Source organism: Odontesthes bonariensis, chromosome 14, assembly GCF_027942865.1.
Source record: "Odontesthes bonariensis isolate fOdoBon6 chromosome 14, fOdoBon6.hap1, whole genome shotgun sequence".
NCBI lineage: Eukaryota > Metazoa > Chordata > Actinopteri > Atheriniformes > Atherinopsidae > Odontesthes > Odontesthes bonariensis.
The window spans coordinates 20,027,050-20,055,041 of record NC_134519.1 but is presented as its reverse complement, the minus strand read 5'-3'; the positions used below and the strand labels follow the sequence as shown (position 1 = coordinate 20,055,041).

At 42.2% G+C, this 27,992-nt stretch overlaps 1 protein-coding gene and 2 non-coding genes across 7 annotated transcripts; all 3 read left to right on the top strand.

The window, feature by feature from the left end:
* Positions 1 to 2: 2 nt before the first annotated feature.
* Positions 3 to 27,944, top strand: eif4g1a (eukaryotic translation initiation factor 4 gamma, 1a). 5 transcript variants are annotated; one of them, XM_075483398.1, is made up of 32 exons: positions 3 to 441; positions 2,299 to 2,421; positions 2,515 to 2,601; positions 2,819 to 2,851; positions 5,127 to 5,147; positions 5,482 to 5,661; positions 9,796 to 9,892; positions 12,374 to 12,525; positions 12,772 to 12,864; positions 13,418 to 13,493; positions 13,587 to 14,489; positions 14,588 to 14,679; positions 14,831 to 15,011; positions 16,152 to 16,285; positions 16,455 to 16,574; positions 18,194 to 18,583; positions 18,791 to 18,937; positions 19,046 to 19,282; positions 19,490 to 19,594; positions 19,762 to 20,076; positions 20,251 to 20,368; positions 20,452 to 20,554; positions 20,759 to 21,105; positions 21,227 to 21,348; positions 21,459 to 21,631; positions 21,757 to 21,882; positions 22,593 to 22,674; positions 22,790 to 22,888; positions 24,736 to 24,879; positions 25,665 to 25,746; positions 25,969 to 26,109; positions 26,436 to 27,944. In XM_075483398.1, exons 2-32 carry the CDS (start codon positions 2,347 to 2,349, stop codon positions 26,615 to 26,617), a joined length of 5,157 nt encoding a protein of 1,718 aa, XP_075339513.1. In that variant the 5' UTR covers positions 3 to 441; positions 2,299 to 2,346; the 3' UTR covers positions 26,618 to 27,944. The 5 variants fall into 5 exon arrangements, with proteins under 5 accessions (XP_075339513.1, XP_075339514.1, XP_075339512.1 ...); XM_075483399.1 differs by having other exon boundaries at positions 2,295 to 2,421; positions 14,837 to 15,011; XM_075483397.1 differs by having other exon boundaries at positions 2,295 to 2,421.
* Positions 18,612 to 18,688, top strand: LOC142399567 (small nucleolar RNA SNORD66). The gene has a single exon (XR_012772873.1). It is a non-coding gene; the product is annotated as a small nucleolar RNA SNORD66 (small nucleolar RNA).
* LOC142399566 (small nucleolar RNA SNORD66) lies at positions 19,321 to 19,397 on the top strand. Its single transcript, XR_012772872.1, has one exon. It is a non-coding gene; the product is annotated as a small nucleolar RNA SNORD66 (small nucleolar RNA).
* Positions 27,945 to 27,992: the final 48 nt, after the last annotated feature.

The following is a 27,992-nucleotide window of genomic DNA, read 5'->3' as shown; positions in this document are numbered from 1 at the left end:
TACCCATGCGACTCAGAGGCGCACCGGCTTCACCTAGCAGAAACATCGCAATATGGCCTCTTTCTGAGCCTTTATCACACGACACTTGTGTACAAACCTAACCGGCAATCCGTCACCATCGACGCCTTGATCATGGACCTCCGGTCCAGAGGCTTATTTCGAGGCAATCGGAGTTGTCAATAGTACTTCTTAAGTACTATATTATTAGATTTTAAGCACCGTCACTTTTGGACATCCTGGGATTTAAACCGAAGTGACAGTAGTAGCACTCACCCCATCTGCCGGTTAGCTAACTAGCTCGCTAAGCCAATAGCCAAGAAGGGCATCACTTTTCGGTTGGAGTAAAGGACAAGAAAACGACATTACTTTAATTAAAAGAAGACTGATCAGAGGCTGTTACCCCGACTTTCTACTATACAACACTGTCACTACTGGTAACTGGTAAGAATCATACGAACGAACGACGGTAATGCTAGCATTGGGTGCACCCGAGCTAGGCTTCATTCTTGTTACAGGCATGCAGGCTGAACAGGCCCTGCCGACTGTCATTCCACACAACAGGGTAGCAAGCAAAAATGACCGTACTTTAGAATAAAAAGACAGGTAAAACTACTTTCATATGAGATTAACGGTACTTATGTAGCTGCTTAAACTTTATGGTCTCCTTAAGAGCTGATTAGCTGAAGTTAACCTGACGTTAGCTGAAATGACAGCTCGTGCCTAATCTTCTCTGACCACCGTTATCACTAAGTAAACTGCAGTTAGCTTATACGCTAACGCGTTTATGGTTTAAAAGTAAATTGTCTGCTGAGACAACCTCTTGATTGTTACAGTCTCGTTCAAACTTTTTTTTTTTTTTTTTTTTACTCTTTAGCATAATGTGTAATCAAGGTAACGCTGAATGTCAGGTTGATGGTTTAATTTGATCGTGGAGCCTGCTGGGCCTGTAATTAAACACTCCTCATAGCAAAGGGCAGGGCTAAACCGCTAGCTAACATTCACCAACAATAGCTTAACGGTAACCTAATCGGTCTAGAGTGTGGCAACGGTATTGCCAGGGACGGTTTAATTCCTGTTCTTTAGTTTTGGGTGTGAACTTATCGTCCGTTAGCAGTAACTAAAAGTGGGCTCTGTGTACGTTAAGGTTAAATATGGACGCAGCCACGTAGCGTAACTACATAAAAATGTCTATGTGGTAGCGGGACACGTAATGTTAGCTGGCTGTTGGCTAACTATTTAACCTACTTCGGCCGAAAATACTGCCTTCCTAGCGGGCCAATAAAGTGTATTTTGTCCCATACCTATGTTAAGACATAATACTCTTTTCGTTGAGCTTCTGTCATCTGTAATCCCGCGTTATAAGCCTGTTAGCCATCACTGTAGGTAAAACCATATGGTAGCATTCTGCATTAATACCTTGAAGCATGGCACCTAGCTAGCGGCTAGCCTTGGTGCTTGTGTCAGCAGGTGGATGCTGTATGACACGTCTGTTAGTAGTGTTCACATTTTCTGAATTAGTCGAATCTAGCACATTTTAACAGTTTGAGCATTGACATAACGCTCATTAACTCTGATGTGTAAATTTACAGTTTATTTTGGCATTGATATTAAGTTATTTGCAAATGTGGCTAACACAACAAGGGGACATTGAAGGCACTGTTAACACAGTACATGAACTTTGACCTGAGGTATCCATTTTCTTAAACTTGATGAAAACGAGGACAGTCCAAGTAATTTGATGGCAGATGCCTTAAAGGTGAAGTGTCTCTAATCTGTTTGTGCCACCCTATAGGATTTGTCCCCCGTTTGTCTTCCTTTGGTAATTTATATATATTTTTTCTCTGCCACTGTTTATATCTATTAATTGGACTGAAGGTTCTAGGTGGGTGACAAAAAGTATGTTATAAAGGGATTAGGGCAAGGAATCTGGGAGGGACATTAATTGATTTCAAGGCTTTTTGCATTAGCTATGCAATGTACAAGTCAACAAGACTGTGGGAGGTGGTGGCGTTATCATAGGCAAAACCACTGACCACACCCTCACTGCTCCCTAAGATGTTTCCACACTAAAGATGTCTACATACACTGTTTCTACCCTTTATGGGATACAAGCATGATATTTAATAAGCTCTATTGTACCAGTGTCTGCTATTACATATTTAGGACTCTTTGGAGTTTATTTTTTAATTTTTCGGGGATGGTGGTTGACAGTAATTTTACCTGACTGAACTGGCATAATGTCTGGTTGATATTAATTGTTGTTTTTTTTTTACATCTCTCCTTTCCCTCCTCAGTTAGGCTGGCAACACACCGCCACCCTAATGCAGGCCCATAAAAGAACGTGAAATGAACAAGCCACCACAGCCTATAACGGGACCTTCTACTGTCCCAAATCCCTCCCCTTCCCCTGGACTGACACAGGTGAGGCCCACTTGCCAGGTAGAATTGAAGTTGTTTTGGGAGATTAGAGTTTGATTTAAAAAATGTTGTTTTTCTTTGTTTTCTCCAATCAAGACTGCCTACGGTCCTGGGCAGCCACCTTCTCTTGTTTTTGCCACCCCTCCACCTCCACAAATGAACTCCGCACAACAGCCCAGACAGGTATTGTTCACAGCATGTCCTCCCCGTGAGATTTTGTTTTGCGTTCACTGTCTTAATATGCGATATGTACGAGAACCTCTACTTTCCTGCCCTTTCACTTAAATTTCGGACATGGCTTCTTCTGCTGTAATGCTTTTGGCATGAAATGTGTGTTAAAGCCTATCTTTCTCCTTGAATGTCAGTCTTGACTTCTTCCCTCTCTTCTGCTGTCCCCCAGTTTTCTACAGGGCCCCGTACTTTACACCAACAGGTACTAACTCCCCCAAATTTTCCTTACACTCCCCTAGTCTCTTTAGGGTAATGCATGTTTTCAGACCCACATGTTTGGGGGGAAAAAAAGAAAAAAAGTCCGTAGTGTTGGCTAGTAGTTGCATTTTCCTGAGGCCCACATGTCATTCTTGAAATCCATTTCTCCATAGCAGTTTTTTCTTATTTTCCTCTAGTTTGAAATGCAGACACTGAACCTTTTTTCTTTAATTATCCTGAAACTGCATGTAACCATAATCCCCTCCCGCCCGCATTCTCCAATCTTTAAGCGATCACCCCAAAATTGGCTAATCATTCATATTAGTTTCACTCAGTAATCTCTTATTTTCAAACTAAAATACAAATGAGAATTGCCTTTTTTTTGGGTCTATCTAAGAATTATGTTAATAACTTTAAGGCTGTGCCTCAGCAACAATGTAACTTTATTCCATGGCACGTATTATCAGAAGGTCTAATAAAGTCTTAGTCTCAGTGAACACATTTACAGGACAATGACAAATAAATTAATTACTGTGTTTGTCAGACTCAAACTGAACTTTTAAGATGCACATAAACGTTTTAGTCTGACTGAAATCATACAAAATTGAAGTTTTCATGCCAGGCTGATGCACGCACGTAATGCGGTTCAGGGGCAAATCACTTCCATACTCAACTATACATATATTGGGCTCATATGCCAAACAACCATCTTTTTGTGAAAAACGGTGAATCATAATTATATATTATCACAGCTGAATTCCAAATGAAGCTGCTCTCATTTGCATGTTTCTCAGTTTCTTTTTCAGATGGCTAAACTTGTCAAATTGTGGCTAAAAAGCAGCCTATTAAGACCGTGTCAACTTGCAAGTCGCTTAAAGCATTTCGAGAAATTCGCTCTGCATATTAAAATCCTACTCTTTCTTACCACGTCGTCATCTGACAAAGTTGTCGTTCAGGTAACTTGCGGATAATGACTCGGACAAAAAAAAGACACTTTGTCACACGGGCCACTTCGGTGACAAAGGATGGTGGTCCAGTTAAATGGTCAGACCAACTCTTAACTGTAGTTTGACTCATTTGTGCGAGTAACTGTACCGGTTGTTTTATCATGGACTCATGACTCATTGCTTAGTGACTCATAGTGGTACTTTACACGTAAAGGAAAAAAAATGGAAAGAGCAGTGGCATTTACTCAATTTTGTCATCGCATCCGCACTGCTCTTTTTGAAAGTGCATTTCCACAATGGTAACTTACTTTGTCAGCGTCAGACAAAATGTATTTATTTGCATTGTCATTTTAATAAATGTTTTTATTTTATCAAATCTTTATTCTAAAATGCCTTTAATTAGTTTACTCGGCATGCGTACATGCTTTTATTCTGATCGGTTTGAGTGTAGTTTGAAGTTATAGCAGTTCTCAGTTCTAAGAGTAGCATTGGTTTTCGGTACCTTCGTCCAGACTAAAACAGAAATTAGCGTTGCTCTGCTTTGCCAGCTTAGTTTGCGTAACTTTTCATACTTGAAATCCTTTCCTCAAGCCAACAGATCCCTGATTGAAGACCTTTGAATAAAGTCACGCTCATAGTGTATGTATTCTCTGGATTTTATTAAAAAAGATATTTGCAAAGTTTAAATGGACTCATTTTATTCAAGAAGACCTTATACAGTCTTGTCTTTACTAATTGAGATTTTTAAATGTTTATATGTGTGGTAAAAAACGACTCCAAATGACCCATGCCAACAAAGTAATCACGCCAGGGTTAATTTTGATCTAACTAAACCTCAAGTGTGAATAAATCCAAAAGCTCCATATTGGTTGGGTGTGTCTCCCATCACAAAATATCCCATTTGTTTTGAATTGAGGATCATAGATTTTATTTTATTTTTTACATCACATTTCTCTCCTGTCAGTTTGCATCTCTGTCAGCCCCAACTATTGACAGGTTTCATCTCAACAGTTTGATATGAAAGTAGAATAATCTTTTGTACCTGGAGCATTTCAGCATCAGTTTCTGCATGTGCCTGCAGCTCTTACAGTGATTCTAAAGTCTGACCTTCAGGACTAGAAAAGATCCTCTTTCTAGGCAGGCCAGTACAGAATTGCATGTACGTCTGTGGGTTTTTTTGAGCGCACTGTTCATCACTGCAGGATACATCGCCTCTCATAATCCTCCCTCTTACACTTTATAATCTAAACCTTCCTCATTGTCTCTAGTCTTCATTTTCACCTTAATCTCACTCCCTCTCTTGCTCTCTGCTCATGCGTTATGCGGCTGAAGGGTGGATACAGAGCACTGCAGGTAACAGCTTTTCTCTTCGTCCCTCTCCTCTTAATTTGGGCTAATCTCAGTGTGGCAGGAAAACTTGTATTTCAGTACAATGTAGACTACATGTTGCCCAAAAGCTGAACTTGATATACTCGCTATCGGTTGCTGTGACTTCGTTGCTGCCATCTGAGGTTAGGTGTGTGTTTTGTGACTTGACACACGCACACAAGCACAAATGCTGCAACATTTGAACTAACTGGTCAACAGAACCAAAAGTTGAGACAACAAATGCATATACAGAGCAAGTATTCTGCTCCTGCAATATTTTCTTTTTCAATTCCTCCATTCCCCTTCATTTTCTCTCCAGAGTTACTATCAGAACCGACCTGCAATGGCTAACAGTGCTCCAAGGGTACAGGCGGGCAGTGGGCCTCGACCTGTCGGACCTACACATGTATACCCACCCAGCTCCCAGATGATGATGATCCCCCAGCAGCAGCTGCCTTTCGCTAGCTCTCCTCAGGGCTACTTCATCCCCCCTGGACAGGTGAGCTCACATGAGTAATTACTGCTCACACAACTAGTCTTTTAATTCAGTAACATGCTCAAAGAAACAAAAGAGTTCACGCTCATCATATTACCACTGTAGCCTAAATGGAAAACAGGGCTCCAGACTGACTTTATGCCTCGTGTGGCCTTTTAGGTGCACCCAGATTTTTTTTTTCACGTTGTAAGAGTTGCCTTGTTGTCGTCTCTCATACTAATTTGTAGATATGTAAATTATTTAAAACAGGAATGAAGATGGAGGTAAGTGTTTCTTTTGTGTTTGTACAGCAGAAGTAAAACTTGCATAAATGTCGTCATTTCAAAAGAAACACAGTTCTTGTTGTATGTTGCATTAGAATTGACAGAACCATGCACTTTTCATATGGCTGTTAGGCTACCTTTCATTAGATTAATTTATTGGTCTCAGAGACCTTTATTCTTGGCAATGGTCTATAGGCATAGCCTAGAAATCTAGACGCCCCTAGCGACCACAAATTGAATTTGCTCCGGGGCTAGTCTAGTCACTTGTGGTCGTTTTGCAAGGCTGCAAATCGAAACTTAATCGGGGCAATTAAATTGTGAGGAGCGGGGTTGGAGGCCGGGTTACCTAGTGACGACAGAGGTGCGACGTTTCAGTGTGTAGTTCCAGAGAGAGGTAAACAATGGCTGCGCCCAGCGAACAGTTTTTGGCTTTGGTAGCGACTCTAGAAAATTTAGATATACAGTTTTCTTTGCGAGACAAACAGATAACTGCACTTAAGTTTTTTTTTTGTTTGTTTTTTTTTTAAAGGACGTTTTCAGAGTTTTGCCCACCGGGTACGGTAAAAGTTTAATTTACCAGCTTGCTCCGTTGGTCCGTCGCGCTGACTACGTAATCCTTCTTCATCGCTCTGATTGGTTGTTGTGCCATCCTATTGCGTGGCGTTGAGTGCAAAGGCAACTTGACAGACAACCGTTTATCCCGCCCACACAGCTATCCAGCATCACTAGACCCCTGTACAGTGAACCCTCATTTTTCGCGGGGGTTACGTTCCAAAAAGAACCCGCGATAGGCGAAATCCGTGAAGTAGTAACCTTTATTTTTTTTTACAATTATCATACAATGAAATACTCCTTAATACATTGAAACCAAAGAACAAAACCTTTTTACAGGCCCAAGCATTTGTTTAACAAATAAAAGTACTGTATAAACGTTTTTTTTTTTTTTTTACAAATAACTACTGTACTAGTCTGTAAAATAATCATTTTAATCATCAATACGAACTGAAGGCTTCAAATTGCGGAGATCAGTACCGCCCCATCGCGACCCGAGTCATTGGATTAGAACGGGAGAAAATAAAAATTGGTTATGAAAAAAAAAATATACAAAGTACAGTAGGACAAATAGTGACTCACGTGTATTTCACTGCTCTTCTGACTGAGCTGCTGAGCAGCTGCTGACTCTGCGTTTTTTTCTTCTAAAGCCTGCGGTGCAGGTGTGTTTTTTAGAGAGAAGGACATATCGGTAGTTGTTGTCGCTCTTTTTTCTTCTGGGCAAAAAGATTTTTATATACCGACATGCCACCATCGATTATGTTTGAGAACTGTAATGAACGTGTACGTGTACATATTAAACCGCAACGTTATTGACACACAGGTAGATAAGAAGCGGAGAGACTGTTTAGCCAATCAGAATGCAGAACACAATGCACGATGCAAATCCGTGAAGCAGCGAGACCGTGAAAGGTGAACCGCGTTATAGCGAGGGTTCACTGTACAGCTTTTTGCTGTACGGGTCTGGCTTGCTAGGCCAGTGTTTCACATACATTGAGGAAACTATGGCGGCCCGCCATAGTTTCCTTTTGGCCGCCATAGTTTTTTTTTGAAACACAGCGATTTCCTCGAAAACCAACCAATATGACTATACAACAGGTGAATTAGTAATTAAACATGTCCTAAAGTGTGCAATGTCAGAGTTTTGAAGTTTAGTGGCAAAAAAGGTTTATGTGTTATTAGTCGCTGTCGGGGCGATTGACACACGTTATAGATCAGTGGGTGCGCGTGCATAAAGGTCAGCTGTAATCATCGTGATTTCGTTGACAAACATATTTTTTTGACCTATTTATATTCTGAGAAATAATGTGAAATTTGAGCAATGACGGGTACACTAGTATGTTGTCCGGTTTGTTGCTTAAAAAAATAGTAAGCTCAATAGTTTCTGTTTAAAATAAGGTGTTTCATCTGTCCCGCATGTGTGGTCAACCGTCCCGACTAGGCGGAGCGGGGTGAAGTTGGTTTTATATTCGACATTCGCCTATTTTCCGGCTTTGTAATTGTAATAGCGTCACGAAAACCGCACCAATTCGCCTCAGGATGGTATTAATATTTACAGAAAACTAAGACTAACATACCACAGGCTTTATCAACTCACCAAAGTAAGCCTGAAGATCAGAGTAACCGCGCCGAATATTCTTCTTAGTGAACTACGGCAGCCGGAGCGCTTAGGGACCGTGCCAAAAGTGCAACGCCTTTTTTTGTTCTCACTGGATATTCAACCAATGCACACCAAAGCACTTCTGATGGGTTTGTGAACTCATTATAAAGCTTTCACAGCCTTTTAGTTTCCAGAAAAATCATTTTAGTCAGAACATTTACTCAGTGTGCATAGTTAATTCCATTCCATTTTGTAATAGCTCTCTTGTTTTTAAAGATATCAATACCAAACCACTTCTGATGTGTTTGTGAACTCATTGTGTACTTCCCATACCCTTTATTATCAAGGACAACCTTTTAATTATTTTTAAAAAGGTATAAGTAATCAGTGTATATGACTCAGTCTTATTTATGGCTTTTATTTTGTAATAGCTCTCTTGTTTTTAAAGATATCAAAACCAAACCACTTCTGATGTGTTCCTGAACTCATTGTGTACTTCCCATACCCTTTGTTATCAAGGAAAACCTTTTCAAGTTTCTCAAAAAGGCATAAGTACTCACTGTATATGATCCATTCATATTTTTCATGAAGTTTAGTTTTAACCTGTAAATATTTTCTATTACAATTGTTATCATTGGGTTTTAATGACAAGATGAGGTTTCCTTATAAGCCCACAAGGGTTTCTGAAATCTCCAGCACACATTCCTTTTTTAAAATTTGTTGTGTTTTATTGTGTATTTGTTATATTTGAATGAATGTGTGCAAATCAATCAAATAAAATAAAATCTGCAGTCGCACAAATTTACGCCGCGTGAATTTACACCCCCCCCCCCATAGTTTCCAAAAATTCTGTGGGAAACACTGTAGGCTACTATAGGCACTCATCATTTGTTTTACCAGATGCATGTACAAGTAGCCTAAAGGTCACAGTTTTAAAAGCACTCACATTAGCCTCCAAGAATCTCTGCAGCAGAGGTGAAGACCCGCCTCATCTCTGCCCTTGAATCACTGTGACCTTGACATTTTTCCTCTGACTGAGTTTGGGGGGAGAAGGCACACAGCTAAGACAGAAAATGCACCGTGCAAACAAGTTAAAGGGTTAGTGACACTTAATAGATTTTCGGTCATTCTCTGGGGTCCTGTAAAGCCCTTTTTCCACTGCTCAAGAACCTGCTAACACCTGGCTCTTGAGTGCAGTGTGGAAATATTTAATCGGGATTCAATCCTATTTCAAATCACTTTGCGGTAGTTGCTGGTAGTAACTGGTTCTAGCTCGCTGCACACGCTAATTTTCCCTGAAGTTGCTGTGATCGGGGCAACAAAACTGAGCTCAACTCACATTTTCTTTATAGAAATCCAAGTCCACCAGCTGTAATGTCTAACATGGAGGCCCTGAACAGCGACAACTTGCTGACAAAAACGAGAAGAGATGTATAGTCTTTTGTTTAACAATTGTTTTACTTCACCTGTCAGTCATCAACACAACTAAAAGATCATTCACTGTCCGGCTGTGTGGGGCTGTTGTTCCAGAGCCGGTCAAGCGTGATAGAAACGCAGCCTGCAGGATCAGTGTCGTAATGACACTTCTTTAGTAGTTGTATCGCGTTACTCACTTTAAAATTGTAACTTTCAGTTGATTGACCAGGTGTAGTCTGTTATTATGGATGTGGCGTAAGTTGGCCTGGGTCACTCACTTATTAGTCACCGTTTTTGTTTCTGCAGTATCGAGCCCCATACATGGCTCCCACCCAGCATTATCCTGTGACCAGTGGTACAGGCTTCTACCCAGGAACTAGCCCCGCTGAATACTCTGGTTATGGTAAGAGGTTTTTTGTTGTTGTTGTTGTTGTTTGCCTTACAGCAGCGATGACCAAGCACAACCACAAACATGAGGCATAACGGTTAAACAGTGTGAAATTTCAAAACTGTATCTCAAAAGCTGGACCTCTGGTTTACTCCATATCCACATTTTCATATCTTTGTCCGTAAAGTATCTCTGAATGTGTCGTGGTTTTGCTTGGATGGTTGTTGTTTTTAATGCTGTTCTGGGTCAGAACACTGCTATATGTGTTGAACTGCCAGTTGCATGTGGTCTGGCTTGATTCTGCTTTGGCCTGTGTTCTCTCTAGCTGCAGTCTCACCTGACACTGCCTTACAGGTTCCATGAAATGACTTTGAGGCCATCTTTCTGATGCATCGACATATTATTGGATGGTTAGGTGGGATTTGACATTATTAGGAGTCTAATTTGAATATTAACTAGTTATGGTGGGGAAATGGACTGTACTGCACTCTTAAGGTGAGAATCATCTTTTAGAAACTAGCATCCAAACGCACTTCTGGCCTGTTATGTCATGCAAATGCTGTGAGTATTGGCTCATACTCGCACTCGAGGGCAAGATGGTTTAACAAACAAATCTAACCATTTCTTTCAGAAAGCATTTTAAAAGCTGAGTACAGTGAAGTCCATCGCTCATTTCATGGGACCTTCTTTAACACCCTGCTTCCTCTGGATCCTCTCATTAACTCATTCTGCATCTGTCTCTTCCTGCCCTCTTTCTTTCTTTCTTTCCTCCCTCTCTCGTCCCTCACTCCCCTCCTCTTCCTTGCTGCGTTGGTTCAGAGCCCTCTCTTGCTGCGAGGGAGAGGCGGGGTGGTGGGGGGAGAGGGGGCGGGCGAGAGAATGGCCGTCTCTCTCTCCACGGTGCTCCTCTTACCTCCCAGCGCTTCCCTGGTGAGTAGTGTGTGTGCTTGTGTGGTGGTCAGCAGGCTTCAGTGGCAAAAAAAATTTGTGGCACTTCCTGTCTAATCTCATCCTACTTGTTTTCTTTTTATGGAAGCACTCGTGTACGAACATATGTCCAGAGACGGTTTGCAATGCGGACCTCGTTTCCACAAAACGATGGCTTATAACTGTAATTTGAAGAACAAATTGAAACAAGCTAACGCAGAATCATTATGAATCTTCATTATGAATATATTTTTTTATATTTGTGAAAAATCCACTTTTTAAACTAATTTTCTTAACTTATTAAGAATAACTTGTTTTGGAGAAGTATATACAACCTGCAAAGTATTAACCTATAATTCCACACGGACTGTAAGAGGCAAATTAAAGAACTTAATAGAAAGGCATAGAAACAACAAACGTTAACTGAGTTGTAGAAATAAATGCATGTTTTTAGTGTTTTATTATTTGAAAAAAAAATAATAATAATAATAATAATTGCGGAGACAGACTGTTCCCAGACTGTTTTTTAAACGTTTCAAGAGGCTTGGCCACTATTTGCTCTCACCAAATAAGACAAAAAAAAAGGGGAGGGTATTGGGTGGTAGAGAGACAAAGAAGTGTATGTTTATCACTTTAAAGAGGAAAATATAATGATGCAGGCTCAGTCTGAACCCAAACCTCACACAGGCAAACGGTCAAGTTAGGTATTTAGATCCATATGAAACTACATTTAGTGTTTAAGGATATTGAGAAAATCCAGTCCAGATGATGTTACAACAAAGCACATCAACTGCCAAATGAATCTGCGGCCCTGTTCATACCTTGCCTTTCTGCGTGTGTCGGGTGATCTCGTTATAAGTGGACAGCTCTAAGTGCTTCAGGTCGCAGCTTTGGTTAACAAACCTACAGCCATGTAGCTCAAACAGTTGGAACTGACCCACCTATATCCTATATACCTCCCAACCCATTAATAGAGCAATAGTCCCACAACCCTTTCATTAAACTCTTAGGGTGCGCAGACATTTGCATTAAAGTGCTGTGACTGCCCACTTGCCTGACAGTCTTATGTAGAATTAATGTATAATAATAGGCATGGGTACCTGTCCTGGTGCAGGACTGAGAACACATGTTTTGAACACTAATCAGTTGAGTGGGTGGTCATTCAGTGAGGCAAAGAACGCATTTGTCTTCACACTGCTAAAGCAGTTTGGGGGTTGTGTCCCAGGCTCAGTATGTGTTTTGAGCCATCAGACTTGGAGCTGACAACAAGACACATGGACATACCAGGTGCAAATGGGGTCTATGCGGTTGTAACGCAAATTCAAATTTACACGCACCTCTTAATGTTTTTGTCTTGATTTACACACTTCTTAAATGTTATGATTGATGACTCTGTAATTGTATGATGGGAGGATTTTTCTATGTGTGCACAAGTAAATGTTGCACTTTAAAATATTTTTGCATTAACATACAACCACATAAGTAATAAGATCTGGTCAAACTGGAACGGATTTTTATTTTATTTTGTCATTTGAGTAATTTTTTTTTGCTTCATTCCACCTTTTACAGCAGGAGCATACTATCCAGCTCAACCACAGTACCCTCCATCTGTCCAGCCTCAAAATGTCATAATTAGCGCCGCCCCGCAACAGCAACAAGCTCCGCCTCCTCAGCAACCACCGGCACAGTCACAAGGCCCACCAAAGAGGGAACGCAAACAGGTAGCGTGTCCAAACAAAAGGCTCGTGCACCTCTTGTCTGATGTAAGAGACATGAATAGAGAGAAAGTGTACTGTCTGTTCAATGTGGAACATTCCCTTTTCCCTGAAAATAACAATACTATTTGTCATGATGGGCAGCAGATTAACTACAGATCAGTAGCGGCAGGATGCTTGCACACTGTTTATGTAATGTTTAATATTTGTTTAGTGGAAAGCTAACAAATATTTTTCTTTTGTTTGTGACAGATCATAATACGAGACCCTAACCAGGGTGGGCGAGATATCACAGAGGAGATCATGTCGGGTGGAAGATCCACCACCACACCGACGCCCCCACAGGTACAGTCCAGTCTCTATTGACCGCTTTAAACGTAGAACAGAGTTGGTTGTGGAGATATAGTTTTTTTTCTTGTTCATGTTGTCTGTGTGAAGGAACACGAGGAAGGACAGAAAACAGGTTTTGCTGGTTAAAACAATAACTGCTAGAGAAATTCAGCTTGTTTTTTAAAGTAGGAGGAAATTGGAAGTCAGGAAAATGGCAATTTTTAAAATGTTTTTTTTTTGTTAAACGAGTGAAAGGGACACAATTGAGTCTGAACTAAGCATTCGTTGCTGAAAAATTCATTTGTACCTCTTTGCATACAGTTGTTGACATGTCGGTTCGTCTCAAATCAAGAAAATGGGTTTTATAAAACAAGCGATATAAAGCTAAATACACAACCTTTCCACATAAACAAATGGAATCACTACACACAAAAGTTTTTTAAAGAATAGTCATAAAGTTTGCATTGCAGATATTTTGTAATCTGTGATGTTTGTAGATCTTTGTAATTAATATACACTTTTCATAGTCACTTTGAAAACCGTTCTAACTACTATTGTGTGACTGTAGGCCTCTACAGCGGATACAAGTCCTGCCCAGACCAATGGTGAAGTTGCTCCACCTGTTGCCGCATCGACAGGAGGAGGTGAGAAAATATTTGCAATTGTGATAGTAAATATGTACGATCGCTGCAAGTTTTCCTAATTTTATGATTCGCTTCATGTTTCGCATGATCCAGATGAAAGCATGGAGCTCCCTGCTGGTGCTGAAACCCCTCCACCTCCTGCATCAACAACCACAGATCCTGTGGTTGAGGTCAAACAGGAAGTGGACAGCCACATAGCTCCGCCTGTTGAGTTGGCTGCCCCATCTGTAGCTCCTACTGCTGCTACTGTGATGCCATCTCTGCTAATAAAGGACCCGCAGTCTCCACCTTCCCTCCCTGCAGCAGCAACAGGTACCGCTACTCCTCCTGAGGCAGTAAACACAGTCAGTGCTGATGTTGGTGACACAGTTGACTCCCCTGTCGGATCTTCGGCACCAGTAGCAGCACAAGAGGCACCTATGAAAACTGAGGAACCTCAGACAGCTCCATCTGAGAAGGCACCAGAAAAGGATGAAATGAAAAACGAGGATATTAAGAAACTGGAAAAGGAGGAGCACGTGGCCAGTGCTAAGCTGGAGCCTACAGTTGAAATAGCAGAAACAGTTACTCCTGTTACCGTGGCAAAAGAAGAAACTGCTGCAAAAGAAGCAAGTGAAGTCTCTCAGTCCCCCACCTGCGTGCAGGAACCTTCTGCTTCACAGACCGAGGACATTGACGTGATTGCTGTCCCCGAACCGGAGCCCACACCAGTTCAAACAGCAGAGCCTCCTCTCTCCAATGGTCTTCCTCAGGAGACTGAAGAACTGTCTGAGAATACGACGGTTTCAGACACTACATCCCATGACAAGCCTGACACTTCTCAATCTCAGGAATCCACACCTGTGGCTACAAAAGCAACACCAACCCCAGAGGAGGAGGAAGAGAAGGAGGAGGAAGAGGAAGAGGAAGAGGAGAAGAAAGAGCAAGAGCAGATAAAGAAAACGGAAGATGTCCCTCCTCCCGCCGTCAGCTGCCCAGAGGAATCTACTATGCAAGGTACAGTGTGATTATTTCTCACCTGCATTTCAGATTGTCATATAGATAATGTTGGATTTATGAGATTTTAATGTCAACAATTTGTGCTTTCTGTGAAGCTGCTATGTCTGTGCCAAAGAAGAAGAAGAACAACATGAAAGAGATCAATAAGAAGGAAGCCATTGGGGACCTCCTGGATGCCTTCACAGAGGTGCGTTTGTCTTCAGATGCAGACGTACTAAGAGTTATACAGGGGCAGTGTTTAAGTAGAAGTTCCATCATTATCAGCGATATTTGTTCAGAAATTTAGTTTTGAAACAGGCTTTTTCCACAAGGTAACTTCCAACATTAACATGTTTCAGGAGCAGGTTGCCAAGTCTGTTCCTGAGCCCTTGCCCACTCAGGCCAGCCCTCCAGCTCCAGTTGAACCTCCTGCTGAACCTCCTGCTGAGGCAGTAGATGAGACCTGGGAGGAGAAAGAGGACAAGCAGAATGCAACACCTGAGCCAACTGAGCAGAAATACCAGTACAATACAATACAAGGTAAGTTATGACCTTGAGAAAGAGTCGGTTGCATAGAATTTGTGTTTTGATTGAATAAATTAATGTCTCATCAAAAATATTTAGTTTTTTTTTTTTTTTTTTAAAGAAAAAAGCATAAATAAATTCTAAACATTTGAGTGATATTTACATGTAAGGCCCTGTCAGACATGCACAGGTTCCCTTCAGTAACTATGGTGCAAACTGTCTTAGACTGAACACTTTTTTTTTGTTGTTGTTCATAACAACTACATCCTTACAATGGGGCATATAGGGCAGTTTAACCTTAGAAAATCAAAGACTCATTGTTTATTTATGTTAAACGGAGAAAAGCGATCATTACTGGTCATTTTTAAACCACCACTGTGGGCTTGGCATGGTAATATGAATTGTTACGGCAAAATGACATGATCTTGTGTGGAAACTGTGACTCGAAGAACTTAATTGAAGTTGGACCGGATGTAGCCACCTCGATACATTTTCACTGAACTTGCATTTGACATTAGGTCATGGTTCTCATTAAAGCTGTTCAGATTTCATGGTTACTCCATCTTGTGCTTGCTATCTACTCTGGGAAAATTATTTCATGATACAGATTCGGTAGTTTCGGAAGAAATGGAATCGTACATAAAGATTGTGAATTCGCAATTTCATTGTTCTAATATATATATAATTTAAGTACTTTGATCATTTTATTCATTATTATTAGAAATTTCAAAACTCTCTGTTCACTCAGGTTTGTGTGCAATGGGGTTTTTGACAAGTCACAGTGCACGTGTTTGTAACAAAGAACGTGGTCCAACACCAAGCAAGGCACACGGCTCTGAATGCAGACACCCCTGTGACACCAGACTCGTGATTTTTCTTACTCCATCACCTAGAGCCTGAAAAAGAGTAACACTGACAACACCGTCTTCTTTCTGAAAAGTTCTTAAAATGTTCAGAGCTGTGGTACAAGAACGATGGAGTACTCTGAAAATGTTCTCAGGGTTTATAGTACTTCTTCTTTAGGTGGCAGAACGCAAGAAAAAAATATTTCTATATGGAAACTCGGCATAAGAGTATAAAATTTGATACCCAACTCGTAGTCTAAGGATACATGTAATCTCCTGTGCTGACACATCTCATATTGACGTTCCTCAGAACAATGGAAGCCGATAAACCCAGAGGAGAAGAAGCAGTACGACAGGGAATTTCTGCTCGGCTTCCAGTTTAGCAACGCCAGTATGCACAAACCTGAGGGGCTGCCTGTCATCAGCGATGTGGTCTTGGACAAAGTAGGTGGTCATTAGTTTTCTTGAAATGACCTCAGAGCTGCACACAAGTGCCTAATGAGCATAACTTGGTGTCGGTTATATTTTTCCTGTTATGGCAGAAGACATATTTGTGTGTTGTTTTGTTTTCATTTAAATTTTGTGTGAACATCTGCAATTTTGCTACTTACAGGTAAACAAGACTCCACTCCGGCCTGCTGACACAACACGTATGATGAATGTTGGACCTGATTTTACTCCCTCATATTTGGGGAATCTTGGGAGCAGATCAGTGGGAGGACCACGAGGCCCGGTTAGTTCATTTGTCCATCCATTCATTCATTTTCATACATTTATCCGCTGTCGGGTTGCGGAAACAGGTCCAGGCGAGAAACGCAGATATCCCTCCCCCCAGTGACACTTTCCAGTTACTTCTGGGGGATCCAGAGGCAAAAAACAGGCCAGAAGGGACTTATCGTCCCTCCAGCGAGTCCCGGGTCAGCACCGGGGCCTCCTCCCAGTAGGACGTGCCCCGAAAACCTCCAAAGGGAGGCGACCAGGAGGCATCCTAACCAGATGCCCGAACCACCTCAGCTGACTCCTTTGGATGCAGAGGAGCAGTGGCTCTACTCGGACTTCCCACAGCAACCCCCACAGAATCCCTCAGTGTACATGGTTGTAAGCCTTTTCCAAGTCTACAAAACACATGTAGTAACTCTGCATGGGTAAAGATCTAATCCACTGTTCCATGACCAAGGCGAAAACCACACTGCTTCTCCTGAATCGGAGGTTGGAACCTCCACTCCAACACCCTGGAGTAAACTTTCCCAGGGAGGCTGAGTGGTGTGATCCCCCTTTAGTTGGAACACACTCTCTGGTCCCCTTTCTTAAAAAGGGTAACCACCACCCCAGTCTGCCACTCCACAGGCGTTGACCCAGACCTCCATGCGATATTGGAGAGGCCAAGACGGCCCCAACAAGTCCAGAGCCTTAAGCATCTCAGAGCGTATCTCGTCCACCCCCAGCGCTTTGCCACTGGGAAGCTTTTAACTACCTCAAAGACTTCCGCCAAGGTGATTGACGAGTCTTCCCCCAAGTCCTCAGACTCTGTGCAGGACGTGCTAGCTGGATTAAGGAGATCCTTAAAGTGCTCTTTCAACGCCCGACAATATCCTAGGTCAAGCACAACCTGGGAAGGTCCCTGTTTTCCTCTCTGAGTCGTCGAATGGCCAGAACATCCTTGAGGCCAACCAAAAGTTATTTTCCATAGTTTCCTCAAATTCCTCCCACACCTGAGTTTTAGCTTTAGCAACCACCAATGCTGCAGTCCTTTTAGCCACTCGGTATCTGTCAGCTACGTCAGGTGACCCTTGGGACAACCGAGCCCAAAAGACCTCCCCCTTCAGCTTGACGGCTTCCCTCACCGCTGGCGTCCACCAGCAGGTCCTCTGATTGCTGCCACGACAGGAACCGACAACCGCAACTCTTAGAAGTCGCTTCTGTAGTGAAGGTCCTGAACATGGTCCATTCAGATTCCATGTCCCCAACCTTTCCCGGTATATTAGAATTCAGTTTGTTTCCAGAGCCAATGCTGTGTGTGCAGGTGAGTCCAACTATATCTCGTTGGTACAGCTCCACCTCACACACCAGCTCAGAGAAGTGACATTCCACGTCCCTAGAGCCAGTTTGCAACGCCAGGGATTGGTCCGCCCAAGCCCCCGCCTTCACCTGCCGCCCAGCTCAAACCGCACCCGACCTGCGCAAACCACCCCCCCCACGTTAAGGTGGCGATATTACGGAGGGTTAATTTGTCTCTTGAGAAAAAGTCCTTAATCATAGAAATTCTTTGCTTGTTGTCATAATCATCAGTATTAATACAAGTTTTCCTTTTCACAATTTCTTTTAATCATGCATCTTGTCTCGTACTTTTAGCCCTCTGGGCCACGTCGCTCCCAGCAAGGCCAACGCAAAGAGCCCAGGAAAATTATCAACAGCATGTCCCTGAACGATGACGTGCAGCTCAACAAGGCTGAGAAAGCCTGGAAGCCCACCGCGAAGAAGTCTACTCGTGGACGTGCCGCAGAAGAGACCGAAGAAGACGACTCTGACGAGGCCAAGACTAAAGAGCTGTTCAAGCGTCTGCGGAGCATCTTGAACAAACTGACCCCGCAGAAGTTTCAGGAGCTGATGAAACAGGTGTCAGAGCTGACAATTGATACAGAGGAGAGGCTGAAGGGAGCCATTGATCTCATCTTTGAGAAGGCCATCTCAGAGCCCAACTTCTCGGTGGCTTACGCCAACATGTGCCGCTGCCTTATGGGGGTAAGTTGCATTGTTCTTAAATAGTCTGCTCTAATGATGACTTCTGTTTTGTGCCACGTGTCTCGGCCACTGAATGCACATGATGGTATTGAGGAGCTGTAGGAGTACACTTTGATTTGGACATGTACATTTACCATACCATGTGTGTTTTGTTTTGTGTTATTAAATGCACAAAACTGATTACATTTAATGTGTTTTTTCCTCCAGCTGAAAGTCCCCAGCCCAGACAAGCCAGGGAATTTTGTCAACTTCCGTAAATTGCTGCTCAATCGCTGCCAGAAAGAGTTTGAGAAAGACCAGGATGATGATGAAATCTTTGAGAGAAAGCAGAAGGAGATGGAGGCTTCCAAAGATGTAAGAAATATATTAACTTTTTTGTGTATCCAATCCGTAAAACAAAAGTACTTTTTTACTGGCACGGTTCTTTCTTTGCAAAAAACACCCTCTTGTATCTGCCATCAGGAAGAGGAGCGAGAGCGATTGAGGGTGGCGCTGGAGGATTCCAGAGACCAGGCTCGACGGCGCTCACTGGGTAACATAAAGTTCATTGGCGAACTCTTCAAGCTGAAGATGCTGACAGAAGCCATCATGCACGACTGTGTAGTGAAACTACTGAAGAACCACGATGAAGAGTCTCTGGAGTGTCTCTGCAGACTTCTCTCCACTATTGGCAAAGACCTGGACTTTGAGAAGGCCAAGGTAAGCCAGTGATGTTTACCGTCCGCGCGTAAATTCGTCTCCAGTGATGACTTTTGTCTTAGTGCCACATGTCTGGGCCACTGATTATTAGTGATGGGCTTGAGGTACTGAGGAGACAGTTGCATGCATAATATTTCTCTTGCCTGCTGTGATACACAGGCATTCATTTCATAACCATAGCACTTAAAAACCACTCTTCTTTCTCAGCCTCGCATGGATCAGTATTTCAACCAGATGGACAAAATCATCAAAGAGAGAAAGACATCATCCAGAATACGCTTCATGCTGCAAGATGTCTTGGACCTCAGAAAGGTAAATAATTCAACCACAGCAATATGTGGCAATAAAGAGATGATAACATTTGTTTTATCATAGTGGTGAGTATATACGTGATAAGACATTTTTATACAGTGGGAATGTTGCCGATATGAAACGCCTGGTGATGGATTTTCTTAATCGTCCCCATCTCTGATATTCAGTGTAACTGGGTGCCTCGCAGAGGAGACCAGGGTCCTAAAACAATTGACCAGATTCACAAGGAGGCGGAGTTGGAGGAGCACAGAGAACACATTAAAGTCCAGCAGCAGCTCCTATCAAAGAAAGACGGCGGTGGAGGTGGAGGTGGCGGTGGAGGAGGAGGCGGCGGCGGTAGGATGGGAGGAAACATGGGGGGCCGAGGTTCTCACACACCTGGAGGGGGCCGGATTAGCCAGCCTCAGGACGAGGGCTGGAACACAGTGCCCATCTCAAAGAATCGGCCCATCGACACTACTCGCATTAGCAAGATTACAAAGGTATTGATAAACCTTTAAACATGGTTCTGGTAAATGTACAGTTGAATTTAGTATTTCAAGCCCTGAATTCAGTTCCAGAGTTTGACAACATTAATTTTCCACAATATTCACAGTTCAAGAGTCTTTAGTATGAAATAATTTGTTTATAAATGTAACCGTTCCGTTTCTCTTTAGACGGGTGCTCCGGACTTCAACAATCAGCTGCTAGCTCCCGGTGGAAAAGGCATGTGGGGTAGCTGGGGAAAAGGCAGCAGCGGAGGAAGTGGAGCTAAAACAACGAGCGGAGAGCAGGGTAAAGTACTTCTGTTTAAATGACATTCTGTGTTTGTGTTGGGTTTAGGGAGGGTCCTAATGTATCTTTTCTCCTCTTTTAAGACTCTGGACGTCCAGCTACCAGCACTCTAAACCGCTTCTCAGCCTTGCAGCAGTCTGGTCCCATGTTGTCGTCAACGCACTCTGATCGCAGAGTTCCTCAGAGGTACTCGGAAGAAATGAAAAACTTTACCGTCACTTTATTTGCTGCCTCACAGTGAGGCAGTTACAGCCCTTGGAATTCTTTTAAGCCTGCTTATTGAATGTTAAAACTCTGAATGAATTCAGTTCGATGAAAGCCTTATTTCATGGGAAAGTACATGGTATAATTTATTTTTAATGGCACAATTGTCTCGCTGAAAACTTTTAGATCAAGCTCCAGTCGTGAACGTGGTGGTGACAGAGACAGGAGTGAACGCGACAGGGATCGGTTCGACAGATTTGCTCGCAGCGAGGGTCAGGATGGAAACCAAATCACCAAGAGAAGCTACAGCAGAGAGTCCCAGGAGCGCGGTGGGAGGAGCGGAGACAGCCGGGCTTCAACCGAACCTATGCGTCGCGTCGCCAGCATGACCGACAATAGAGACAGAGGTAGTCGGGAGAGAGGAAGCAGAGACCGAGGAAACCGGGATACAGGAAGCAGAGACAGAGGAAGCCGAGACGGAGGAAGCAGAGACAGAGGAAGCCGAGACAGGCGTCCAAGCAGAGACGTCACAGGTATAAAACCTTCAGAACAAAGTAAAGCTTAAAAATGGATGAAATAAAGGAAAGATGTTAATTAGATGAGTAATTATGTATATTAAGTTGTAATTTGTATTTTCATCTCATTTCTCTGCAGTTAAGCGTGAGAGCGCTCCCACTCCTCCTCCTTCACTTCCCAAACCTGCCTTGTCTGAAGAGGAGGTGGAGAAGAAGTCAAACGCCATTATTGAAGAATACCTCCACATTAATGATGTGAAGGTACAAACCTGGCATTATGCGTGCGCGACAGTGTGAATTACATTTTAATGCGTTTTCATCAACAGGTCTTACATGGCTGACACCGCTTGTTTTTTCTTCTGGCTCTGTAGGAAGCGTTGCAGTGTGTGACAGAGCTCAATAGTGCCTCGCTGCTCTATGTTTTTGTGCGGAACGGCCTGGAGTCTACTCTCGAACGCAGCACCATTGCCCGGGAGCACATGGGCCTGTTGCTGCACCAGCTTGTAAAGGCAGGCACATTGCCCACAGAACAGTACTACAAAGGGTGAGCATTTAACAGTAGAAACAACATGACATTTCCAGTTACGTCTGAACACATTTTTTTGTGGAAAAGATACAAAGCCGCACGTTTCATGAGAGACTGTGCTCCGTCTGTGCGTCCGGTTGTAGGCTACTAGAAATCCTGGAGGCAGCGGAGGACATGGCCATAGATATACCTCACATCTGGCTCTACCTTGCTGAACTCATTACCCCCATTCTCCACGAGGGAGGCATCCCTATGGGAGCGCTCTTCAGGTGAGTTATGGAGTAAAACCGACTTAATCAGCCTAAAGAGGCAAAGTCTCTTGAATTGAGCTCCTAACTGGACAATTGCTGTACCTTTTACCAATGGCTGTCTGTCCATGTACTCTGTGCTTGCGTAGAATTGAGCAAGATGCTATTATTATTATTATTATTATTATTATTATTATTATTATGCTCGGAATACCTTTATGATACTGGCCTTTGTTTCTCCATTTACCCGCCTGAGCAGGATTGACCAACACACAGTTCCAGTCAACTCTTTGTGAAAGAAATTTCTAGTTTAGTGAAATTATTGGGGCCGAAAAAATAGCTGTTAAAAGCAGTCCTAGCCTGATGCTGTTACGATATGCATGTCCTCAATTAATGTAGGTTAACTTCAATCTGTAACGGTATGCCGTCCGCCTGTGGCTATTTGACTTATCTTCATACAAAAGTTAAAGAAGCACACTCATCTAGATGCAGTCGCTGAGAGGTAATTGAATGTCATCGCCAATTTTTTAAATTAAATATTGTCATCTGTCTTAACGAGATCCGTTATTGCCAGAAAGAATGCCTTAAAGTGGCTATGACTTTTTTCCTGAAACATCAACATAAAATGCTTTAGATAAGTTCATCCTGTTGTTTTGCCTCGAGTACAACTGCAGTTTAACCAACTGAATGAAAGCTACAGAAAGCTTAACTGGGTGCCATTGTCTCTTCAGGGAGATCTCGAAGCCTCTTGTGCCTCTTGGGATGGCGGGTGTGCTGCTGGCACAGATCCTCAAGTTGCTCTGCAAAGGAATGGTAGGCACATAAATCTTAAAACTGACGTTTACTCTTTTGTGCATTTAAAACGTTATAAAACTAAATGGAGGTTTTTATTTATTTAAAAAAATTTTTATTTGTTTACTCCTGTCAGACTGCTAAGAAGGTCGGGGCTTTGTGGAAAGAAGCTGGGTTGAATTGGAATGACTTCTTGCCCAAGGATGAGGACGTCAACAAGTTTGTCACTGATCAGGTACGTGGGAGACTTTCAGATTTTAGACTTCAAAAATACTAAAACACACATGCATGCACAAAAAAAAAAGTCAATCCCTGCTGTCATTGGGCGATAGGGTTAGGGTACACCCTGGACAGGCCGCCAGTCCACACAGAGACAAACGACTCCTAGGGTCAATTTAGAGTCGCCAATTAAATTGACATGCATGTTTTTGGGCGGTGGGAGGAAGCCGGAGCACCTGGAGAGAACCCACGCATACACGGGGAGAACATGCAAACTCCACACAGAGGCTACTTATATTATATATGATTTTATTAAAAAAAAAAAAAAAACTGAAGGTTTTTTCTACTCTGGTGATGTTGTTGTTGATGCATCTGCACTTCAAATCAAATCAAATTTATTTGTATAGCACATTTCATGTACAAAACAATTCAAAGTGCTTTACATAAAAAGCATTGCAGCAGGGAGTGTAAGAAGCATTAAAAATGCATAAAAGAATATAAAGAGAAACAAATAAAAAATAATTTAAATTAATTTAAAAACAAGCAACAGTCCAGATAAATTTAAAAGATACCGTGCAGATTTCATGCATAGATACATTAGTAAAGAAATGTTTTTGACCTGGATTTAAAAATGTCTACATTTGGTGAAAGTTTAATCTCCACTGGCAGTTTGTTCCACTTGTTTGCAGCATAACAGCTAAATGCTGCTTCTCCATGTTTAGTCTGGACTCTGGACTGGACCAGCTGACCTGAGTCCTTGGATCTAAGAGCTCTGCTGGGTTTATATTCTCTGAACATATCACAGATGTATTTTGGGCCTAAACCGTTCTGGGATTTGTAAACCATCAGCAGACTTTTAAAATCTATTCTGTGACTGACTGGAAGCCAGTGTAAAGATTTTAAAGCTACTGTGATGTGTTCAGATCTCTTAGTCCGGGTTAAAACTCTAGCAGCAGCGTTCTGGATGAGCTGCAGATGTTTAATGCTTTTTTTTGGGAAGTCCAGTTAAAAGAGCATTACAGTAATCGAGTCTACTGGAGGTGAATGCATGGATGAGTTTCTCCTGGTCTTTTTGGGAGAGGAAACCTTTAATTCTGTTGATGTTTCTGAGGTGGTAAAAAGCTGCCTTGGTGACAGCTTTGATGTGGCTGCTGAAAGTCAGATCTGAGTCTATCAACACTCTGAGGTTACGAACTTGGTCAGTGATTGTAAGGTCCCGAGTCTCAAGATATTTACCAACGCTGACCCTCTTCTCTTTGCTCCCAAACAGAATGATCTCAATTTTGTCTTCATTTAATTGTAGAAAATTCTCTCTCATCCAGGTGTTTTTTTCCTCCAGACACTGACACAGTACGTCTGCTGGGCTGCAGTCGTCCGGTGACAGAGACACATAAAGTTGTGTATCGTCTGCATAACTGTGATAATTGATGGTAAAGTTCTGTAATATCTGACCCAAAGGGAGCATATACAAGTTAAACAGAAGAGGTCCAAGAATTGACCCCTGGGGGACTCCACAAGTCATGGCCACTTGTACTATTTAAATCAACATTAGATCTTTATTGTCTTGTATGCAGTGAGTGATGCAGGCTAGCTGACGCTGAATGCCAAATGCTGCTAAATTGTTGTTCAAAACATTATTTTATTGTGACAAAGAAGTGATTTAATTCTATATATGGATATAACTTCTGATTGGAGCTGTAATGTCCTTGGAGGATCCCTGTATCAACATGAAGAAGGGATTTTGTGTTCAGTTAGTTTCATTCAAACCTGCAGAACCCGTTGCTTCGAGACAACAGAAACAAACTGGCAGGAAGGTAGTTGGGGATTGTCTTCAGGCTTGTTTATATGCTGTATGTATTTCAGAAAGTGGAGTTCACCACTGGAGAGGAGATGGAGTCTAAAGAAGCCGGTGACAAGACAGTCCTCAGTGGAGAGGAGCTCAGCAAACAACTGGACAGACTCCACCAGGACAAGGCCAACAACCAGCGGATCAGAGACTGGATTGAGGTGCGTGACGCTACGAGTAAAATCTCAGGATTTCTGTAGCTGCTTGTACTCGGACTCGGGTGCTTCCATTTTGTGAGAAATGTCCTGTCAAGCAATTTTCCAGTCAGTCAAATAATCATTTGAAACTGGGGAAATGCAGCGGATGTTTTATTCTTTTTTTTTTTTTTAAACTACAGACATAATGTTTTGCAGTAAATAACGTCTTAGGTATATTAGGATTTTGAAGGACAGATGAAGTAAAAACCCAGGTTACTTGAATGTTTGACTTGGCCTTAAAAATACTGACTTCAGTTCAAATTTCTTTTCAACAAATTGCCTGTCAAAATTGCAGGCATGAAATCTCACGCTGCTCGGGTGCTGGACCATCCCGTCTTCGTTAGCGCTTGAAAATCCCACTTTTGTACTGGCACATAAATTTCGCATGGACCTCTTCTAGCTCGCTTCGCCGCACAACCATGAGAGACCTTTCACAACTATCTGCAGCAGGCTTCATCGGCATGGCTGAAACAGCTGGCAGAGCTTTTTTTCTTCCTTACTTTATATGACCATTTATGTGGCCTTTACAGGAAAGCTAACCTCTAACTTACTCAGCAATTCTCTTCTGCTTTATTTATAATTCTGTCTGTAATTGATAGAATTATTAATGGGCATTAATTGTCAGTGTCCCTGCTTCATCCAGTCTTTTGTTGTTGTTTTAGTTTTTTTCCATTCAGTATTATGAGTGTAGGATTATTTCACTTTCCCTCCCCATCAACATTTGACCTTTTTTTTTTTTTTTTTTCCAGGCTAATTTGGACGAGCAGCAGGTGGCTTCCAACCAGTTTGTACGAGCACTGATGACATCAGTGTGCCAGTCGGCCATCATATGTAAGTATGACTAATTTATCCTACGTTTCTGTGTTGTTAGTCGCCACTGCTGGTCATAGCACGCTATAAGTGAAGAAGATGTGATAAAAATACAAATTACAGGAAATAAACTTGCAAAGATGAGGGTTTTGTCCCATTTTGTCACTGTTTTTTTTGTTTTGTTTTGTTTTGTTTTATTTCCCCATTTTTTTCTAAGCTTGTGTTTTTGACTTCTTGTTTCAGGCGACAACCCATACAAGGTGGATGTGCAGCAGATCAACCAGAGGGCCAGTCTGCTGCAGCGATATCTGTGCGACGAGCTGAAAGAGCTGCAGGCCCTTTACGCCCTTCAGGCACTCATGGTGCACATGGAGCAGCCTGCAAGTGAGTGTCCCATTAAACAAACAATAAAAAAAAAAGTGAAACTTGGATAGAAGATTAGCGACAAGAGCTAGAGTCATTGTTCTGCAGAAGCTCACTCTACCTACACTGTTTTGGGGAAAAAGCCTTTTTGTCCTAGAAGTGTCCTTCACCAGCACTTCCAACACAAACTAGACGGAATGAGCGAGCGCTTTCTTGTAATCTTGATTGTTCTCCCTCCTGCAGTAAACTGCGGCTGAGGTTCAGTTTGCTGAAACAGGGCCAGCAGTTCTTTTTATCAATGTGTCAATGCTTAATCGATAGGTGACCTCTGCGCTCTGTCTTTGCAGACCTGCTGCGGATGTTTTTCGATGCCCTGTACGACGAGGACGTAATTAAAGAGGAGGCCTTCTACAAATGGGAAACGAGCAAAGACCCTGCAGAGCAAACAGGCAAAGGCGTGGCCTTGAAGTCAGTCACAGCCTTCTTCACCTGGCTCCGCGAGGCCGAGGAGGAGTCCGACAAGGACTGAGGGAATGATAAGAAAGCAGCCATCCCTAACCCCACCCCTTTGTCGAGGCGGGGCTCTGCAGACAGCCGTGGAGAGTTGCGGACAATATTGCCAGAGGGGCAGACTCAAATCAATCCTCAATGAGGATAAATCTTTATTTTTTCTTTTCTTTGAGGTATGGACTCAGAAAACAATCATTTCTCTCTTCTCTCCTTCTCCCGCTTCCTCATTCCCCCTCCTGCTTTACACTGCAAGTGTCCTCATCGAATAAACTTGAAAACAAATTGAGCAGGACTGCTTGTCAATGAGGTGTGAAGTATCCCACATCACTACGAAACTTTTCTTTTTTTTTTTTTAATTTTCGGTCACAGTAACACAGGCTGCTTTTTTTCATTATTCTAGACAATTATAATACCTAACATCCTATCTGACCTGCAGGGAGAAAAACCGCAGGACGTGTGGTGTAGTGGGTGCCCCCATTCATGGGTGTCATCGTGCGATAATGTGTGTTCAGTCCAAACACGGCTCTTCTGTCTTTGTCCTTTACTGGAGTGTGCAGCATGACTGAAGTGTGTTTCTAATACTGATACAGCGGGCGAAATGTTCGTAGACGAAATGTACATGAACTAATCTTAATTTGACAATGGAGTTTTTAAAGCAAAGGTTGTCTATTTTTTTTTCTTCCTGTTTTTCCTATCATGACCTTCAAGAGGGACTGATGTTGACTTTGACTGCTGGGGGACGGTCTTAATGCTTCCTCCAAGCCATCCTCTCCTATCCCCAGTAGTGAAACCACGCTGACTAACTCTTCATCTTTACCTCTTCTGTACTTAAACCTGAGCTGTTGTAGAGGACACTTATTGACCCAATCACAGTTGAAACTTGAAATCTACAGAAAAAAAATTGACTTGATGAAATATATATACAGTGGAGGGGGGGGGGGGGAGAAAAAAAAGGAAAAAAATAAAATAAAAAATACAACGCAGAAGTGATCCGAAAGCCTTTTCTACTTTAAGTGGAAACTCATTTCAGGACCGTTCTGTAAATATATAATAATAATCTTTTCTTTTCTTTTTTTCTTCAGTTTTATTTTTCAGAAACAATACATTTCTGATGTAATTGCAGTGTTTCTTTTTCCAACAGAAACCGCAGTTGTCCAGATGCAGAGAGACGCTTTAGATGATACATTGATTATTAGTTCTATTTGAATTTTGTAAATATTTCTTTTCCTTTTTTCTTTTTTTTTTTTTCTTTTGCTTTCTTTATTTAAGAAATTATTGGCATCTTTTGCATCGGAAACTGGAAATATAAGGTAATGGAACATTGCAAATAAAGGACTTATTAAGTTGCTGAGCCAGGTTTTGTGTCTGAAACGTGGTGAAATGCGTCTGTGGTC